The 21,287-nt window shown below is 33.8% G+C and overlaps 1 protein-coding gene across 1 annotated transcript in view; it reads left to right on the top strand.

Moving 5' to 3' along the window:
* Window positions 1–20,083, top strand: part of LOC148956055 (uncharacterized) — a 41,701-nt gene extending 21,618 nt beyond the window's left edge. Inside the window, exons 6-7 of the mRNA XM_089093838.1 lie at window positions 9,254–9,510; window positions 19,920–20,083. Of these exons, the coding sequence (XP_088949964.1) occupies window positions 9,254–9,510; window positions 19,920–20,051 (389 nt within the window). The 3' untranslated portion in view covers window positions 20,052–20,083. The remainder of the gene's footprint in view (window positions 1–9,253; window positions 9,511–19,919) is intronic.
* Window positions 20,084–21,287: the final 1,204 nt, after the last annotated feature.

Raw genomic sequence — 21,287 nt, 5'->3', positions numbered from 1 at the left:
GTGTCTGGATATCATAGTTTTAGTCAGTCGAATCTTGGATCTTTCACTCACGCAAGGGAACATTCACTAAACAGAAATGTATGGTTTATTGTATTCTTGTTAGTTTTTTAGTAGAAGTTGTACGTTCTTGAACTTACCATAGATTTCAAACATTGCTATGCCAGGTGTGTACTGACATGATAACAAATATACTTTGACTTCATTTAACTCACCTCTGCTCCTCCCTCCGCCATGGCCGCAATTAGCTTGTGGCTCCGCCCCCAAGGGCTGGAAAAGCAAAAAATACATGAGGAAATCTGGCGCCATCTTCTGGATGGCGCCTAAAAAAATTCTGCCGATATATGATATTTTTTTTCAGATTTTCGATAATAACACTGCCCCCATATCGGCTAAATAATATCGACCGGCCGATATATTGGTCGGGGCCTAGTATCGAGTACTTCTTTATATCTTCCTATCATTCCAAACTCCAGCTCAATGTCTAAGCTTCTACTAATACTTTATACTCCATGCAGCCATCTAAAGTCTAAACATCGGCAAAGACTTCTCCTCCCTCCTACCCATTTTAAAACTTCTACTTTGCTAACCTTCCTCCACACCTTTCAGAATGTGGCATTTTATAGCTTATTCCAACCTCACTTCAGGCACCCACATTTTTTTCTCTTGCGTCATTGTGGTCCATTTACTAAAACTATTCAGGAAATACTATTTTAGGGTTACATACAACCTGGCCAAGCTGTCTATGTCTCTCTTTCATGATTCGTATGCAGACTCTTGTTTTGCTTTTCTTCAATAAGCTATTTGCCTAAAATCATTCTTAAACGATGAGGAAAAACAAATATAAGCTTCTGGAAGAGATGAAATAAAATTTGTGAAAAAATTATATTATTTGCTGTCAATAAACTTAGACCTTACGCAGCAAACATACCTAAAGTTTTTCCCTCACACGACAGTTATGGAAGTTATCGTTTACTTAGATAATTAAAACCAGCAATGCAATTCTGCCACAGTAGTTCTAAAAGCGCTCTGTGGCACCTTGGCAAATATTATGTTTACAGCCGAGTCATTCAAACTACGTAAGTTCTGCTATGGTTATGTAAAATCTTGAAAACATTTTCCAAGTCTCAGCATTCCTGTCTTGTCAGCTGACCGTCTCAAAGACAAAGGGTCCATTAATGGATCTTCGAGAGCTATTGAGAATCGGTGGCTTGACTATGATATTTGTCAAATTTTCAAAGTAGGTGGCATCACATCGATTTCCCAAAGCTGCACATATTATTCAAATGGCGTTTCCTTTGGGCTGATTTTTCGGTTTTTCCTAGCAGGTATGCTGGAGTACGAATTTAGTTCTCAAAAAGTTATAAGTTTTTGTTTTTACTCAAAATTATTATATCCCCTCTACTTTCTCACAGGAAAAGCAGAAGAATCAAGTCGTTTTGCCATATCTTAGAAACCCCCCGAAAACATTCTTGTGTAAGACAGACATTCTTGTGACCTCATTTGCGGTCATGAATCCACACCCATGCGTCAGTTCTGTTAGCAAAAGTATCGTGTAGATTAAAAAAAAAAAAATGGAAGCACCACAACTGAATTGACCAAGAGATTATTTATATCTAAATTATACCTAATTTAGATCTAATTATGTATAATTATTAATCAGTTAATAATTATTATATCTAATTATTAACCAATTAATATTTATTGTATCTAATTATTGTTATACTCTAAGTAATTTAAGTAGCATTCTACTCTAATTATTTTAACTAATTACTTGTAATTAATAGATTAAAACTAGATTATTAGATATAAATTATGTATAAAGTTCCGAAACCCTATATAACTTTAGCCAAATATTGAGAAACCCTCCAGTTTCAAGGTTACGTTACAAATACATCTAGCAATATTTTTTACTGATAAATTTAATGTGATAAATATATATATGGAATTTATTCATTATCTGTTGCGTTTGATCATAGATATTATTTAATTTTAATTATTAGCTAAATAAGATTGAAATTCTTGGGTGAAATACAGGCTGAATTTTTATGCTAGTATTCTAAGCTGAATTATTAGTTAGCTGAATAATTTGCCATTATTATGACCAACGCTGAAGCTTATTTATCCTTTAAAATGTATATCTTTCTTGCTTCCGCTAAATGTTATAGGACAAAAGCTCTTGCTAATGTATTTCTTATTGAATAAAACATCTGTTTTGTTGCTGATTAAGTGATTGGCCAATTTACCTAGTTAGTCAATGGGTCTAATTAGTTAATTGACTAATGAAACATCAGTCATCCTGATTATCAAGTGCGCATATCAAGTTCTTAGGAGAAGGAAAAAACTAATTATAGAGCCTGCCTATTGGTTATAAATATAAATAATAAATATAAATAATATAAATATAAATATAAATAATATAAATATAAATAATAAACTATTAGAAAGGGTTTTTCTTTTACAAGTCCACCAATTCAAAGCATTAAAAGTGTTAAGGGTTTTATAATTATTTGATACTATTTGATGATTCTATTTGATACTATTCTAACTATTGATACTATTTGATGCAGAAAGTATGCATATATGCATATGTATGGCAAACTAGTAAGGCCTTGAAATCATCTTCATTTTAATTTTTATCATACGAATGCATAAAATTGTAAATTAATTAAATACAATTATGTAAATTATTTAACATAATATGCTAACTATTGGGACATTTTTGAAACAAATAAAAAAATCATTTCACTGAGTAAGATAACTAATTAAACATTCAGTAATTAAACAAAGGATACATGGCCGGTAAAGGAAGGGGATTAAACATTTACTCACAAAAAATAATACAGAGGGAGAGGGTATCTTTTTATCCCGCAATGCCTCAAATTTACGTATATTTTACAAAACAGATTCTTTTTTTTTACAGATATACCAATTTAAAGGCTCACTTATGTAATTTTGGGTATTTTCCAAGCACAATGATATATATCTCTTAAGCTTTTGGGAAAATCAATCAAATCTAGGCTGTAAGGCAAAAATTGCAGAACCTCGCTAGTAATCATAAATATAAATAAAAATGTGACAAATAGTTTTTCTTTTATAAATACATTAATTCAAAGGCTCTCTGAAAGTAATTTGTGTCTTATGTAGCATGATACTATTTAATGCAGAATTTGTGCATATATCTCTTATAATTAGTCAAATCAAAACCAACAGAATTAGTAGCTTTTGTGCACAAATTTTTACTCCATGGGTATCATCACGTTAAGTGAATAGATTGACCGATGTAACATCAAAGGTACAACAAGGCCAATTACTTCAGATTATAAACAGCTCCATGTGATAAAACATACCATCAAAATTTGACAAACAAGTTGACTTATAATTTTAGGTTCTGAACATTATTTATAACATAAAAATCAAAAGTTCCTCCTGGCCCATATTTTGTATCCTCGAAATAGATTTTTCGTGTAAACTCATTCAATCTACGTCCCCTTACCCCTCTGGCCCTGCATCATCTAGGATTGAGCCCAGGGTCCTCCCTTGCCAAGCAGATAACAATCCTAGTCAAAAATTCAGCTCCTAGTCAATACCTCGCTCTTTAAGCCAAAGATTTTTTAATACTTCCATAAGAGCTATTTATTCTAATTAACAGCATTTGTGATTAAGGCGTCATTTTTAAAGAATTGGAAAAAAGTTCGAACATTAGCGTAAAGAGCGAGGTATTGGCTAGGGGGTGAACCCCTTAATATACGTATTAAAAATATATGAATATAGAAGTTCGTTACGTAAGTCAATTCGTAAGTTACGTATATTTATTACTAATAAAAACGTTCGTAAATAAAGTTAAAAAACATTGGAGAAAGCCATTTAACCAAACAAAAGTAAAATTAATATGCAAATTTTGTTTTAATTATTCATGTACGGTGAGCCAAAATCAAAACCTGCATTAATTCAAAAACGCTCAGAAATGAAGTAAAAACAAGTTTTTTTAACTGAAAGTAAGGAGCAACATTAAAACTTAAAACAAACATAAATTATTCCGAATATGAAAGGGGCTGTCCCCTCTTCAATACCTTGCTCTTTACGCCAAAGTTAGACTCTTTCTCACAATACTATTTTTTAAAACAATAAAAAACTTAAGCGCAAAGAGCGAGGCATAAAAAAATAAATAATAAATAAATAAAAAAGAAAAAAGAGCGAGGCATTGAGGAGGGGACAGCCTCTTTCATATACGGAATAATATTTGTTCGTTTTAAGTTTTAATGTTGCTCCTTACTTTCAGTTAAAAAAAAACTTTTTTTTAATTTAATTAAACCTTCCTAAACACTTAAATGTTTTTTTTAGTAAAGTCTAAAACTTTTTGATTACAGGAAAAAATAGAAATATTTTTAAAAAATATGTAAAAAATAAAACTAAAAAGCGGCATATAATGCAATTCTTTCATCCACTGTTTTAATTTTTAATTGATTAAATAAGCAAGTGCTGAAAAGATGTGGAAATAGGTTTTTTTGAAGAGCATACACAATTTTTGTGCGAAGCTGGTATTAAATATAGTGCCAAAATTCTATTTCATTATGGTTATCATCGTAAAAAGTGGCGTGAAATTGTAAATTTTAAAATTATCTGGGAAAACTTCAATAGTCTCTTGCCATAGCATCCAGTTAGGTCCTGAACCTCGTTTACAGCACAGTAGAGAGAATATACAGTGGTGACTTCTTTTTCCAAACCACTGTAGACTGTAGCGTCGTCTTTGTCCGAACATGAAAAACATTTGATACTGCGCGTACTGACCCTGGGAATACAAGTCAGAACCTTAGTTTAGTTGTGAGTTGTCGGACAAAAAAAAACATGTTTTTCCATAGGCTCCTCGTAATGTGTACATTAGAATCGCGAGTGCGCGAAGGCGGAGTATGAATCTTGTGTGGTTTTAAATCTGTGTCACGTATTTTTAATGGAGAGTATATCCTTTGTCGATACTGTATACGTAGTAACGCTAGCGATAGTGATGCAACTGTCTACGAAAAGCCAATGACTACTGCGGATCCTGCCACACCAGGTGGAAGCCGGCTAAGCGAAGGGTCAGTAAAAGGGAAAAGAAGTTTAGATTCTATTATAAGCCCCAATGATGACCACAAACAAGGGAAAAGAAGTGAAAGAACGAACAGTAGCTCAAAAATGGACAAAAAACCGAAAAACCGGTGGTCACAGATGCCTCACGAAAAGCCACCATTCGTGTTTACTGGATAGGATACAGGCCATATACAAAAACTGTCTTTAGTCACATGGAATATACAAGGTTTAAGAAACAAGAGAGAGTTGGGTTTAAATAATTCAGTTTTTACAGCAACGGTGACGTGTTTTGTAGAAAAATGGTTGTTGCCAGAGGAAGATGTTACAGTGCGTGCATACGAGGTTTTCGAGTGGACAGGGCTACATCGCCAAACTATAGAAACTATGGAGGACTAGTTGTACTAGTTGTAAAGAGTGACATGTTCAAAAATTTGCGTCGTCTGTCAAGTAAATCTGAAAACTTGATTTGGTTGCGCGGAAAATTTCTGGAAAAATGGTTTATTTTTGGATTTGTATATGTTTCCCCAGAAAATAACTCATACTGTATTGAGAATACATGGTATATATTAGAGGAAGAGTTGAGTTCAGTGAAATCTCATTACCCAAGTGATTTAGTTTTTCTAGCAGGTGATTTTAACGCATATACTTCCGTAAAACAAGAATTAAATGTAGATTTTGTTTCAGATGAAGATTACCCTTTATGTGAGATGATACCTTCACTTTACCTTAGGTATGAATGTTGATTAAGAGGATAGTGATTTTAGTATGTCTTCATTTTATTTATCCTTTTTCTTTTCTTTTTTGTTTTTTATATGGCTGTAAAAAGCTTTAATAATACATTATTATTATTATTATTATTATTATTATTATTATTATTATTATTATTATTATTCTGTCTACTTTGTTCCAAACATGACAAACATTTTATATCGCGCGTAAAGACTCTGAGCCGTGTAGTCAGAGCCTAGCTCAGTTGCTATAAGCTCATCGTTAATTCGTGATGTGTAAATCGGAATCGCTCGTGCGCGAACACAGAGTCTGAATCTTGTGTGCAGGACTTCCACTATCCCCGAATTTTCGGGGATTTCCCCGAAAATCTATGTGTCTCCCCGAAAAAATTAATTGTTCCCCGAATCCCCGAAATTTCCCCGAAAATCACTCAACCACGGTTTGACCCCTAGTGACTATCCCTAGCAAACTTTACTTTGCATACCATAATTTTTCACTACTCTCTTGTTCGTTAATTTTCTTTTCGTCTCCTGTGTTACTTTGTATAAGAATCAGACCAATACAATTTAATTATAGACGGTTCTTTATATGTTCACCAAAGTATCACTTTCTTTTATTTAGATTTAATAATTTCGAATGCAGTATTCCAAATGCTATAAGATTCTTACATTTACATCATTCGTGGTCAAGTATCTTGACAAAATTAGCCAAGAATTATACTTAAAATTGTTTAACGGAACGCTCAGTTAGATTCTAGATTTTGAAATTGAACTTCTAAAGAAAGGGAATTGTTTTGAAAACCAAATCATAAGCTTAAATTTGGTTTTCTTTTGCTATTTTCGGTTTTGGACATACTGTATTAATGTTTAATACGTAATAATTGAACGTATAATATATTGAAGAAATTGATCTTTTTACCAGGAATTCTTACCATTTAAATTTTGTTTCATTCGGTGTGTAAAATTTAAGTTCTTTTCTTTCTATCTGAGAATTATATTTTTCATTTCACCCTTTATCCTCAAACGTATTCGCCCAGCACTCCTTCACAATTTTTATTCTGGTCCCTCACCCGTGTAATATTTTCACTGGGCGTAATATTTTAAACTGCAGTTTTAGGAACGTTTTACGGTCTTGCAAACCTGTTAGTTAGGCCAATGAAATTTTACGGAAAATATATTCTGCTCAAATTCGGGATAGCCAAGTAAATTTGTTTAAATATTTAAGGCCTACCTTTACAACTTTTAATGCTTTAACAATTAATAACCCTGTATAAAGGCTAATTCTGAGATATATATATTTTTTTTAAGAAAATGTGGTATAATTTATTTCTTCTTAAGAACTATCCCTAAATACGATCTTCTTACCATAAAAAATGCACAACTCCCTCCCCCTCTTAATGATAAAAAATTTAGTTACAGACTATGTAAAAGGTTGGGGAACAGAGAATTCAAACTGAATTAACCCCAAAAATGTTATCCATAAAAAAATATACCACACAGCTTAACATAAAAAATTGGGTATTAGGCTCATACTATCTTCTTGTCAAGTTTTAAATATTTTCGAAGTAAAAGATTTAGTGAATTTTATATGATTTGTAGCCTACAGCTATCATGTCCAGGCATTAGATGGGCTTATATAAAAATGGGACTGCTATAAGTATTATATTTGGAATATGGATGGTCACAGGGTTGGTGGGAGGTTTGGGGGTTAATCGGTCTTTATATAGTAATTATGAGGTAACCAAAAGAAAAAAAAGCATAGTAGAAACTAACAATGAAAAAAACGTATGTTCCGAAGGGGTATTTTCCGCACTGGGGTGGGTATTTTTTGAGGGTATTTTTCGCGGGGGATATTTTCCGCGGGGGTACTTTTCGTGGGGAATGTTTTCAGCAGGGGAGTATTTTCCGCGGGGTACATTTTTGTGACGAGGGGGGGGGGGGTATTTTCCGTTTTTCCGTGGGAGAAACTTTTTTGTGAGTGTGGGGGGGGTTTAAAAATCTAAGTCCTTAGAAGTAGCATGAAAAACCAATAATGTCTCAATTGTCATCAAAATTCCCTTTTTAATTTAAGTTTAAATTTACTCGTTTAGCTTAGTTCTTGTTTGTTTTAAGTTTTAATATTCCCCGTACTAATAGGTTGAATTTGTCTATTTAATTTACTTATCTAGAAACCGCAAACAATTTTTGTTTTTGTTTTTAAATATTATTAATGAATTTCTGAGATTAATGACTTAATAAAAACTTGCTACTGGTATTGCTACTGGCAGTTCACATGTGTTCACTATTTTTTTTTTTTTTTTTAACAATTTTGAAGTTTTTGCCGCAATATCAGTAATAAGTGTTTTAAGATATGGGTTACAATTCCGGGCTCTGTATATAAAACCTATTTTGTAAAAGGCTTGATTTACTGCGCAGATAAAAGCGCTACTTGAGCCTGAAAACGATGCTAAAACTAATTTTGGCTCGCAAGTTTTCGCATCGAAATTCCATTTTGTTTTCCCCCAAAAAATCCCCAAATTTTGAAGGCTTGTCCACAAAGACTCCCCGAATTTTTAAGACTTGTACCCGAATTTTAGTTTTTGAGAGCGGAAACCCTGCTTGTGTGGCTTTAGATCTGTGTCACATATTTTTAATGGACAGTATAGCCTTTGTCGCTACTGTATATTCTTTTTACTGTGGTTTACAGGGATGAGAAAAGAGTGTTGGAGACTTTTTAGAGTGGAGAGTGAAGCTAGTTTGGAAAAAAAATCACAAACGCCACCTAGCCTTTGGCAAGGATTTTGTTTGACCCGAAAATGTTGCACACTTATCTTTTCAGCACCCCTCTTAGTTGACGCTTAATCTTTCTTTTATCAACCTGAATATTTAAGCACGCAAATAACTCTTAAGTGGATCAGTGTGCGTAGCAGCATTGGCCTCAGATGATTTGCTACAACGGTGGACTACTACTCATAGTAGCAGTACCTCTACAAACTTTTACGAGCTTTAAGCGCAACAAAGTTTGCATAGAAGATCATATATTATTTACTCAAAAAGTCTATTTGTTAATACTAACAACTTACTGCTGCACCAAGCCCCTGATCCCAACATAGCTGCACAAGCTTCTCCTCCATCCCAGTCTATTCAAAGCTGTTCAACCCCACGCATAAAAGTTCTATCCACCTGGAATCTTCATAAGAAGTGGATTCAGTTAATGTACACATCATATTTAAAATTAAGTTTTTTAGTCTATTATCCAACATATTTTTACCCACGTCTTTTATTTTGCTTCAACCTGTTTGGCATATTTTGACCTTTAATAAATATGTATGTGACAACAATTTCTCAGTGATATTTCGTCTTACCTAGCTAGAGCTAATGAACATCCCTCTCATCCCCTAAGTAGCAAATCATGGGTACCTCTATTCAATTGTGTGTTTGCTTTCTGTAAGTTACATTTCTTGGCTTTTCTTTTTCAGATGATATGCTGAAAACTTACAACAAAATATGTACTCTCCCCCCCATCCAGGGGGAAATAAGTTGCGCAGCTATCATACCCATGTGGACTTACAACGCTACGCTATGTGTCTGCCAAAAATACATATATGGAGGATGTCGTGGCACAGAAAACCTCTTCGAGTCCAGGGATGAATGTGTAGAAAAGTGTAACCCCTGCAACCTTCCTGTGGATAAGGGAAAGGGTCATTCAACCTTTAAAAGATATGCTTATGATAAGGTAAAAACTTTTTTAATAAAGGTCTTGCTAATAATATAGCGCAGCAATTCTGGCCAACTTGAAAAATTGTTACGTTATGTTCATAAAGTGTCAAAAATCGATGTATAACCTAAATATAGTTTAATGCCAGTCATATGCCTAGGCTATACGCATGTAAGCTTGCAAGGTCTAAACCCGTTTATGAAAAATGCCTTGCTATTAGCTACTGCGATGATAAGAAGACGGTCCTATCAAAAATCCCTTTCTGTGATATGATCCAGCCCGTGCCCTCATAGATCAAGTAGGATAAACTTACAATTGTCAGTTCTCCATTTTTTGCTCTGATATTTGGTATCAGGGTATATCAAGGGTATCAGAGCATGATATTGGAGATTCTTGAAAAATATTTTTCAGGTTCATAACTTCAAAAACCTCTTTCTAGAAGAGGTGCTCAATAAATCAGTTTCGACTGTTCATAATATAATGAATCCATTAATCAAAAGAAAATTCACTTTTTTAAGCTTTTTAATTAAAAAAATAATTAAAAAGTATACTCATTTGCAAAACAGATATTTAGTTTTAAAGTAGCAAAGTTACTTATGAGTCTAAAACATTTTCTTATATTTTTATATTTATATTTATATATTTTAACATTTTCTATTTTCTCATTTTACTTATGAATGTAAAACATTTTCAATCTCGATAAGAAAACATTTTCAAGGTCAACTCTCTAATTCTCTCAAACTTTCAAAGGTGGGATGACTTCGAGAGAGTTGGTCTGTATGTACCACTCCTACGTTTCCAGAAGTGTTTGGTTCTTGATCTGGCTCACGCCATGAGAGCCACATTACTGAACACTACGACACGGGAGAAATTCCCTTAATTTTTTTTTCAAGGCTGAGAAAGGCACACGGATGAATTTGAACCTCAAAGCGAAGTATTGAAACTAATTCTCTACTTATTGACAAAATAACTTGACATGTCTTCATAGAATATGTCAAGGTCAAGAATTAAGGAAAGTATGATAGTAAAAACTTGAAAATAACAGCCTGGGTCCCAATTTTGGCCATGGATAAATTTCATAGGTATATTCACGTAGTATGATGATTTATCAAATTTGTGTGAAGCCATGTCCTTCTGATTTTACTAAAGCCTTATCTAATTATTCAAATTTATTTTGTATTTCTTCTAAATTCTTCAGTGTCAAAAATTTGGCAAAAGGTTATACAGCATACAAAATGGGTTGCTTAGGCTGACAACACTGTTGCCTTTTTGCAGTGATCATGACAAAATTTCTGGGTTCCTCACAAGTCACTTCTCTTGAAGGGAAAAAAGGGGGGTAGAGTTAGGAAAATAAAAATATATTCATAAACTCTGATATGCAGCATAACTCAAGTATCACGTTATTATAGTTGGATAACTATCAATAATAATTATTGAAAGTTTTTCAATTACTATAATTTTGTTCTAAAGACAAAGAAAAATTGCCAAAAACAAACTTTTACTGTAAATTCTATAACCAAGAAAAAAATCTCCCGGTATATGAAGACAATTATGGAAAACAGAGTTTTGTTCCATATTATAAGAATGTGATATTCCATTACTAACTGGATTATTAGCATATTATTATATTTTGCCATTTTGGTGAAATAGTAAATGATGAGTTATAAATAAATTAATTATTAATTTAACTGAGGAGTATCTTAAAAACCATAAGGATTTTACTATAAGATAAGATTTATTAAAAAAAGCCTGTGGGCCATAGCATCACAGAACACAGTCTACGAACAAAGCTCAAGAACGAAATACAACCTTAGATAATAAAAATCAAAAAAGAAAAAAAGAACAACAAATCAACAAAAAAGAAACACACCAAGGTTCAACGTATAACCAACAAACACTAATCATAATTAAATTAAAATTCAAAAAAATTAAATTTAATTTGAATCTTGGTATTTATAGCCTTTTTCATGGGTCGTAGGTTTGGGTTCATTTTGTTGACAAAGTGAACCCATTTGGTGACAAAATGACCTCATTTGGTGACAAAATGAACAACATTTTTTTTAAATCCCGCCTCCTCTCCTCTTGGTGACATTCAAATTTTATTTACAATAATCTACTAATTTATCCAATTTCACCTACTATTTTCTCAATGAAAATAGCTTCTTCAAAAAATTTAATTTATTAATATTACACAAAGACTCAGCATTCTAAATTATACCAGAACATAAAAATACAGATATACTACGTTTAAATTTTCTTATACAATTTAGGTTCATCCGATATCACAGGCTGCCCTTTCCCCTTAGGGCAACCCTTTCATCGTGACCTTAAATTACACTGTTCATAATCTTTTTCATCAACCTCTATTTCCCCCGATATATAATTCACATTTACTCCCGTCCCCCAAAATAAGAATATAAAAGAACAAAGTAAGAAAGAAATGAAATACTCCATGTTTAGAGATGAAAACCAATAGGTAGAATCTTTTATTATCTTCCTATATCAGTTTCTTTAACCTCATTGCTCATATTTCCTTTCCTCTTTGGCTGTTGATTACTCACTAAATCGTTATCAGTATCCTACTTTCAATGCTTCTCAATTCTCCTTAAAACTTAATCTTTATCCTACTTTTAATACTTCTTTCTTTATCATTTTTATTCCTTTTTTAAATAACAACATATAAGTTTCTAATTATAAAAACTTTCTCATTTTTTTTTACTCTCTTCTATAAAAAAAAACAACTCACTTTTACCTTTACCTTCACTTTTCTCCTTTCTGTTTGCCTTTCCTTATATTTACTAGCCTATCCCACTGAACTCTGTTGGGTTCGTATCTCTCATTTTTGCTTTCCAAACATAGTAGCTGAAATGTGTGAAAATGTATACCAAATCTTCGTGTTTTTCGTTTGATTGGTTTCCGTGCATAATTTTAATTCTACAACCTTTTCTGCGGTGACAAGTTCCTCATTTTCTTGTATTTCACTACCTAAAAGTTGTTTCAATTCTTCAATTTCTGTTTTTACACTTGTGAACTGAAGAATTAAATTTTCAAGTGTTTCAATTTGATTTCCACACCTTCCGCACATTCCAGTCGACTTGGTGGGGTCTATCCTGTGTTTTCTCTCTTCAGTTGGCAGTATTTTGTGAACTTGGAAAAACGCATGCCCTTTAACCTTAGGCGTTAAGAAACTTGAGTGTATCAGGTCGAACATTTTCTTTAGTTTTTCATCGTGAAGATCATTCGTCTCTAGAATTTTCGCTGGAGGTAGGTTTTTCTGCAAAATGAACCATTGTTTCATATCCGTTTTGTTGTTTTTTTTTGCTATCAGGGTCAGGAATCCTTTTTTCCAGTAATTCTTTGACAGTTCCGAAAGGTTTTTGTACCAAATTTGGGCCATCACTCCTTTCATTTCTTACCCATGCGTTATACCAATTTTTCATAGGGGTTGTTTCTTCAAAATGGATTTCTTCGATAAGTGTTTTCATGTGAAGTTCTTTTATCTTGGCTTCTGTGTTAATTATTTGTAGGCCTCCTTGGCTTTTTATTAGAAACATATCTGTAAATTTAAGCTTTGGAGGGGGTTTTCCGTACCAGACGAACTGATATATCATTGATTTTGTTTTCTTCTGGATTCCTTTTGTGGGGTTTGATACTGAAGCGAAATACCATATCACTGGACCACAGTAAATATTAACATACTGAGCGTTTAGAAATATTGTGAAGGCTCTTCCATGTCCGTAAGCAAGTGCCGACTTAAACTTCTGCAATGTTTTAGCCCAGTTTATTTTTTCCGTCTCTTTCCATGTTTTTCTCCATTGGATACCTAAAACCTTTATTTCATCTTTCCTTTCTATCCCGCCAATAAAATGAGGTTTTTCTTCGCTTAAAGACAGGACTTCGCATTTTTCTTTGTTTAATTCTAGTTTGAACAAATCTCAGTACTTAGTTATACAATGCAGAGCTCGTAAATAATCCATGTCTGTTTCAGTGAAAATCGTGAGGTCGTCGACAAACCCTTCTATCTTTTGTTGGGTTCCTCCTATCTAGATTCCTTGTATCTCTTGCTCCAAATGTCGCAACAAAGGGTCAATATATATTTCGAACAATAAAGAGCTTAATGAGCATCCCTGTCCCTGTCTCACTCCTGTCTCTGCTTCAAAGCTATCACTTTCCATATTACCTATCACAATTGTCTGTTCTATTTTCTCCAAGGTCTTCTTTATCCATTCGATAAACTCTTTATAGAAACCCTATGACACTAGTATAATAAGCAGGATTGTTCTTCTTATTTTCAATTCAATTCAATTCAAACTTTTTATTTCCTCCGAATACGAAGAGTAAAAAAAATAAATAAAAATAATAACCGCTAATCAACAGGCCATAAAATTATTTTAAACTATATAACAACAAATACACAAAGGCCTTCAATCAAAATTACCACACAAATTAACACTTCATTCAATAGATAATAAATTAACACTTCACAAATTAACACTTCATTCGAAAATTAAATCAAATAAAATAAATTAAGCTTCGTGCGCAGCTCTATATAAATTATGAGAAAAAACATTTAATTTGGATAAAAAATTCTTTTGATTTTTCTCCAAAACATCAACAGGTTTTTTTATTTTATATGCATTAATTAAAAAATTATTTTATTCATATTTATAAAAGCTGAAAAGTAAATTAGAAAAATTAAAAATTTTGTTTTTTAATTTCTAAATTTTAATAATTATAAAAAACGGTATAATCTATTAAAAAACTAAATTTTGTGGCAAAGCGACTGTATTATATACCTGAGCCAGGGATTTCCGAGAAAGAATATCGCGAAGACAAATTACTGCCCCGAAACTAGACGCTATTCTACTTTTAACTGTTTTAGAAATAGAAGAAGGGCATACAGCTAAAGTTGGTCCATAAGGCACACCAAGATATAAAAAAGATTCCAAAGGTTTTAAAATACTATCATAAATACGGACAGAAATTTCTGAATTAACAAGATCCTTAGCCTTAGGACCAAGAATTATAAACTGACACTTTTCAGGGCAAAAACGAAGTCCATGGTCACTAAAAACTTTGATAAAAAATCTAAATTTTGTTGAAGTGACTGAAGTGATCGACTCAAAAGGAGTAAATCATCTGCGTAAGCAATCCACGACAGAACATAACCTTTACCATAAATAAAAGTCAACTGAGTTTGATCAAATAGCCCCGAAACAGTAATATCGAAAATCAAAGGAGAAATAATGCTTCCTTGTCTCAGCCCCCAACATAACTTAACATTATAATCACTAAACTGATTCTTCCACTTAATACACATACGAGAGGAGCCATACCACTTTTTTAAAACCAAAACTACTGGTAGTGGGACATTATTCTTCAGAAGCGCAGTCATAGCCCAAGAATGGATAATTGAATCAAACGCCGCCGCAAAATCTAACGCAAGTGTATAAACTCTATCCCATTGCTTACAAAAGGATATTATTTTTGAAAGGAGGGTATGAGCAACATCCATGCTTAGACCCTTGCGGAACCCAATTTGATTCAGGCCTTGGTTACAAGACTCCAAATACTTTAATAAAACTAACTCAAAAACTTTGCTAATCTGGCACGAAACAGTAATCGGCCTGTAATCAGAACATCGATTCGTATTCCCTCCTTTTTTTTAAAGGGGTGAGGTGGTAGCACGAGAAAAGCTAGTTGGAAGAACTCCAGAAGAAAGAATAGTAGTAAAAAGAGTAACGAGGAGAAGGATTGCTTTGGGGGATGCCCATTTATATGGTTTGAATGTATACCATCATGATCAAAAGAATGCTTACTTTTTAGAGCTTTAATTGCTACCGTTACATCATCAACAGAAACAGATATTTTACTATTTGGTCGGGGCTTTGAAATTTCTTCCGATAATAAAGAGTCAAGCCGTGATTCAACTGCCGCATCACCGGATGAAAAAAACTTGATTATAATGAGTTATCCAATCATCTAGTTTCAGAGAACTATTAGAATCTGGTGAACAATTATTATTACGACGTCTAGAATTAACCAAACTCCAAAGCGCATTCCTATCACTAGTAATCCTTGAACCAATTTCATCTTTTATAATTTCATTATGCAAACGAAACTCAGCCCGAAAAACGCGTTTAGTTAATTTCATACCATCATAAAATGGTCCAGGTCGCGGTTTTCCCGCGCAATTCCAAAGGTAACAAGCTTGAGATGCATTCTTTTGGCTTTGCTTTAAAATTGGGCTAAGGTTCCAACCTAAAACACGAGATCCACGACGGAAAGAATCAGTCGTAAATGCTTTATTAGCCCCGACTTTTAAACTATGAACAATTTCAAGGTAAAATAAACCAATATCAATTTGACCAACATCCTTAGAATAATTTACAATTATTTTAGCTCAAAGTGCATCTGATTCTTCATGATATTTGCACATATTTTCCCGATCCCAGATCATTTTATTTACAATTTGACTAGAACGATGGATAATTTTAAAAGATGGAATTTGAATATTTAAATGAAAAGAAAGGTAAAAATGGTCACTAATAGCCATATCCAACTCAACATCAACAGGCTGTGGTAATAACGCTGCATTTGAAACCAGCACATGGTCTAGATTAGAGCAAGAACCAGAATTATGGACATACGTAAAATCCACATCTTTTGAAACTATAGTAAAAACCGAAAACAAAGATAAAAGAGCGGAGGAGCGGACATCATGTTGTCCGCTCCTGCGCTCTTGTTGCACTGCGACAATGTTGCAGTTAAAATCCCCGCAAATAAGCCACTGGAAATCTGATGGAACTTTCGCCACAAATCGCGATAATTCTAAACATGCAAAATTGAAATCAAAATCCGAATCAATACTCGTAGTATGATAATTTGTTGGTAAATAGCACGAAAAAACAATAATCCCTGGGATTCGAACAGCAACAAAATAACGATTAACGGCAAACACTGAAACTGGAATATTCTCTCGAATAAAAATGCAAACGCCTCCTGATGGGCGTCCACCTGTAGGTGTAGCTGGAGATATAAAACACTTAAACTGCTGCGACAGGTTCGAAAGAAGACTAGTAGAGTGGTCCAGAAGATGATGCTCTGGCAGACACAAAATATCCAGATCGCGCAGCATAGACTGCAATACATGTTGTTTATCACCAAAACCATTCAGATTCAAAGACATAATCTCTGCACTAATCATTTTTTATTCTTTGCAACTTTTTCGGTTAACCGTATGCAGCGAAAGCTAAATCCAGTATGCTCATGAGATCCACAATGGAAGCAATAAGGGTCATTCTGGCAAGGGTTGTTCCTGGAATGAGATTTTCCACTACTAAGGTACTTGAGACAACGTTCCACGCTAGAGCAGCCTGACGATATATGCTCTAGCGACCCGCATTTGTAGCACATTCGCGGTAAAAACTTATAATCAGTAAGCCGGAAATGTTCGTAGCCAATGTGAATCCCATGACGCAGATAATGAGACTTGGCCGTCAACGAACGGAAGTATACACGATATGATTTCGAAACACCGATGCGCTGTATCTCTTCGATACCTTGGTTAGAGGCACACACACTCTCTGGATTGATCGGGAAGTCTACTCATGATAATAAACCGACAATTCTCGATTTGCGAACCTCAGTTTTACCGACCTTTTCATTCAAACAGGCTTTCAAGTTTTCGGCGTTTTGTCTTTTCGTATGAATGACCCATTTCTGTTGCTGGGATCCTGATTCCTTAGAAAGTGAAATCCGCACTATACCCTCAGCTCCATCCAACGATTTCAGAAAAGCTTCACGCTTTAAGGGATCATCACAATCTTGTGGCGGTGAATCTACTACAAGACCCACTGTTTCTGACTCATTATTCAGCGGAGGCCAGGATTTATCATTGAGTTTTTTTTTTATACAGCTCAAAACCTCGCTCTGTACTCCGTCACAACACTCTTTCACCAAAGCAGGAGTCTCTGCTACCTTACTTGTGACGTAATCAAGTTTATCAATTATGCTAAAAAGATGCCGGTCCTAGGTTTGAATGGCACGGCTAAACTGAGCATTTTGATCCGTATCTATCGCAGGTATCGCATCACTTGCAGTCATAACGAATTTCAGATTTGGCAAGCGAGGGGTTGCATCCTCAGAAATAAGGATGTCTAAAATATCCTGTGACAGGCTTTGCTTAGCAGAGGGGCCGCGACGTGCAAGGAGTTTATGCATGGGGTTCACTAGAGTTGTTAGGAAGCTTCTAGCTTGATCAAGATGATCATTAGAATAGAAGTTTGTACACGAAGATATACAGGAGGCGGACGAAATTCCTGACTGTAGACAGTGCCGGAAAAAAACTTAAAACTGGTGAATAAACAAGAGTCTCTGAAGGAGGCGGGATCTGCGGGGAAGCAGGTTTATCAGCAAATTTCTCGCAGCAGTCAGAGCACTGATATATTATAATACTGTCTTTCTCAATACTCTGAAGAATTTCACAGCGGTTATGGCAGAGACGACCACAACACCCAGCAGATGTGTTGCAAATAACTGTTTCTCTGGTTGCGAGGCTGAAGCTTTCTTTGCAAACTTTGCATCCTGTTTTGTAAAACTTTTCAGAAGCCACGGCAGCTATTAATCAAATAGTAATAATAACATATAAATATTGACTTGGTACTATGCGCTAAGGAAATTCAAGGGGGCTACCCCAAACCACTACCCCGCCTTCGCCTGAGTAAAACTATTACCAGATAAAATCTCTGCTTACGGAAGGTGATCTTATATCCAAAAATAACAGTTCATAAACGCTCACAATCTATCACCGCGGATTGCGCCAAAATTCATTTCATTTCACATAGCATCCTCCTTCACGCAATTTAATTTACTGTAATTTATTTCAAACTTAATCCTTATTCCAAACAAGTCACTAAATTATATTCAAGCTCAAGCAGTGAATTAATGAATATCAATAATCTAGGTTAAGTTCAGATCAATTCACCAAAAGTCGACTGTTATTTATTCCAAACTAAGTCACTGAATTAAATTCAAGTTCAAGCAGTGAATTAATGAACATCAAGAAACTAGGTTAAGTTCAAAGCAAGTGTCAAATGCTTTTCTAAAGTCAAAGCTTTCGAATGTAAAATGAACAACATTTGGTGACAAAATGATGACAAAAGGAAAAGAACGATTTTTTTTTTTAATTTTGATTTTTTGAAAGGAAGAATTAGAGTCATTATTAAATATTATGTTGGTTCAGTTTCAGCTATGTAATAGGATTCTGTACAAGCTCTGGCTTCAGGAATGATGTATTGCACCTATTTTTAAATTAACAGAAAATTATAATAGCTTCTTATGTTTGTTTTAAGAATCAAAAAGGTTTGCATAACTGTCTACTATTTTGCATATACTCCGATATTTCTGGAGGAGTATGAGAGATATATGAGATATATCTCATATATGCTCAGATATGTCTGGAGGAGTAAAAATTTCCGTAGAAGCTGAAGATCAGAATTTATGGCAGGAACATCCTGTCTATTCTTATTTATGCTTATGAAACCTGGGGAAAACTTGAAAAGTGGTTCCAGGGATTTAAAATTAATTTTATAAGGTCTATATTGAATATAAACTAGACCGAACGAATCCCCAACGAAGATAGATACCACGCTGCTAACCGCAATCCAATTCTTAAAATAGTTCGAATACGCCATAAGATGCTCAAGGGCTGTATAGTGCAGATGGATGGCGAGAACCTGCAATATGATGTGAAGGATGGCCACCCTTTAAAATCCGCAAGTCAGAAAGATCGAAAACAACCCTGATCTGATCCGTTGAGGACGCAAAGCTGGTGAGGGGTTCCATAGGTGAGCTTCGGCCGCGGGATAGGTTAAGCTGGCAACCTACTATTATTGCCCTATGTGTCTATAGTCTTAGGAGGACCCAAGTGTAAGGACCTTAGCAAAGCTGTAAAAACAAGACTAAAAAATTACTAGAGAAAATTCTGTTTATATGATGGTAAGTTCAGGCAAATGACCACGGCCGATAATTCATTTTTATTGTAGGAGAAAAAACTTTTCCTACAAGATCTTAGAACTAATTCATTTTCAGAGCCAATCCTGCTGAACTTTCTACTAATATTTTCTCATCAAAATCAAATGTTTATAATAGTTTTCGATTCACCATCTTTGATTTTCATTATGATTTTTGAGAAATCAAGCAGATCATATTTGTAAAAATAAAACTGACAACAAAGAAATTGAAGCCCGACAATTTTATTTTATTTAATACCCGAAAAATTTTGAAAAAAATAGGAGAAGATATCTATAAGATAGCACTTTATTTGTTTTCTGTTAATCTGATAGTCTGAAGAAATTCCTGCAGATGAGTGACCTACCATGGCCCAAAATAAACAAAACTTGACAGAAAATCTATTTTATTTTCAGAACCAGTCTGGTTGCGTTCCTTTCGATTTTAATGGATATGGAGGAAATGACAATAACTTCAATTCTCTCGATGAATGCAAGTTTTTCTGTGATAAAAATAAAAAAAAACAGCACAAAGTAAGTTTTATTTAGGTTAATCAGACTATTTAATAAAAATTTTTGCTTTGAAAATTCAAATTCGTATTATCATCACTAAGTACGTTGAAGTTTTACATCCTACCTTCTTGATACAAGATATCCTGTAACCATCGAATTCTTTTGGAGAGCATTAAATAATATGTGTCTATAAGCATACACAAGTTTGAGGCCAATATTAAGAAAAATTGGGATATCCAGAACGACACTAAAAAACATGGCTAAGTACGGCATGAAGACTACGAAAGAAGATGGGCTATATATTTTTAGGCAAAAATATGGGCTGTTTGCCCATTTTGATTCTGAGCAAATTGCCAGGTGACTCTGACCAACTCTCGTCTCAAAGCATCAGCAAATACTTAAATCTCCTTTTCGTTTCGCATTCTACGAACATGTCAGAATCAATGAAAATTGACAAAAAAAATAATTTTTCAACTGAAAAACGGGGTTTTTTATTGGTTGATTCATTGGATTTCTGCTCATGGAGCTCCAAATGAAAAAGATACTTTACCGTGAACAGAAACAAACAAAGAATACATAAAAAAAACTGAACAGAAAAATAAATACACAAGCATCCGCGTAAAACGCCAAATGAAAACAATCTTTTCTCTACAGTTAACGGGAATACATAAGAGTAAAAACAATGAAAAGAAATAGAAATACATAAGCATCCACGTATATTAAAATCCTGTTTTCGGTTAACATTTTAGGAAAAAAATTAGCAGTTACTCAGCTAGAAACAAAAGCCAAAATTGATTTTCCAAAATAGCATAAGAAAACAGATTTTTCGCATCCACGTAAAACCCCAAATGAAAACAATCTTTAATCTACAGTTAACGGAAACACATAAGAGTAAAAACAATGAAAAGAAATAGAAATATATAAGCATCCACGTATATTAAAATCCTGTTTTCAGTTGACATTTTACGAAAAAAAATAGCAGTTACTCAGCTAGAAACAAAAGCCAAAATTTGTTTTCCAAAATAGCGTAAGAAAACAGATTTTTCGATTGGCTGATTCATTGGATGTTTGTTCATAGAACGCCAAATGAAAACAATCATTACTTTACAGTTAACAGGAACACATAAGAATAAAAACCATGAAAAGAAATATAAATACACAAACTTCCACGTATATTTAATACTGTTTTAAGTTGATATTTTACGAATAAAATTAGAAGTTACTCAGCGAGAAAAAAAGAGCCAAAATTAGCTTCCCAAAATAGCATAAGAA

This window comes from Artemia sp. Qi Xiang Cuo, chromosome 1 (genome assembly GCF_049724085.1).
Source record: "Artemia sp. Qi Xiang Cuo chromosome 1, ASM4972408v1, whole genome shotgun sequence".
In the NCBI taxonomy this organism is placed as follows: Eukaryota; Metazoa; Arthropoda; class Branchiopoda; order Anostraca; family Artemiidae; genus Artemia; species Artemia sp. Qi Xiang Cuo.
The sequence above is the reverse complement of the archived record's forward strand: the minus strand, read 5'-3'. Positions and strand labels throughout refer to the sequence as shown.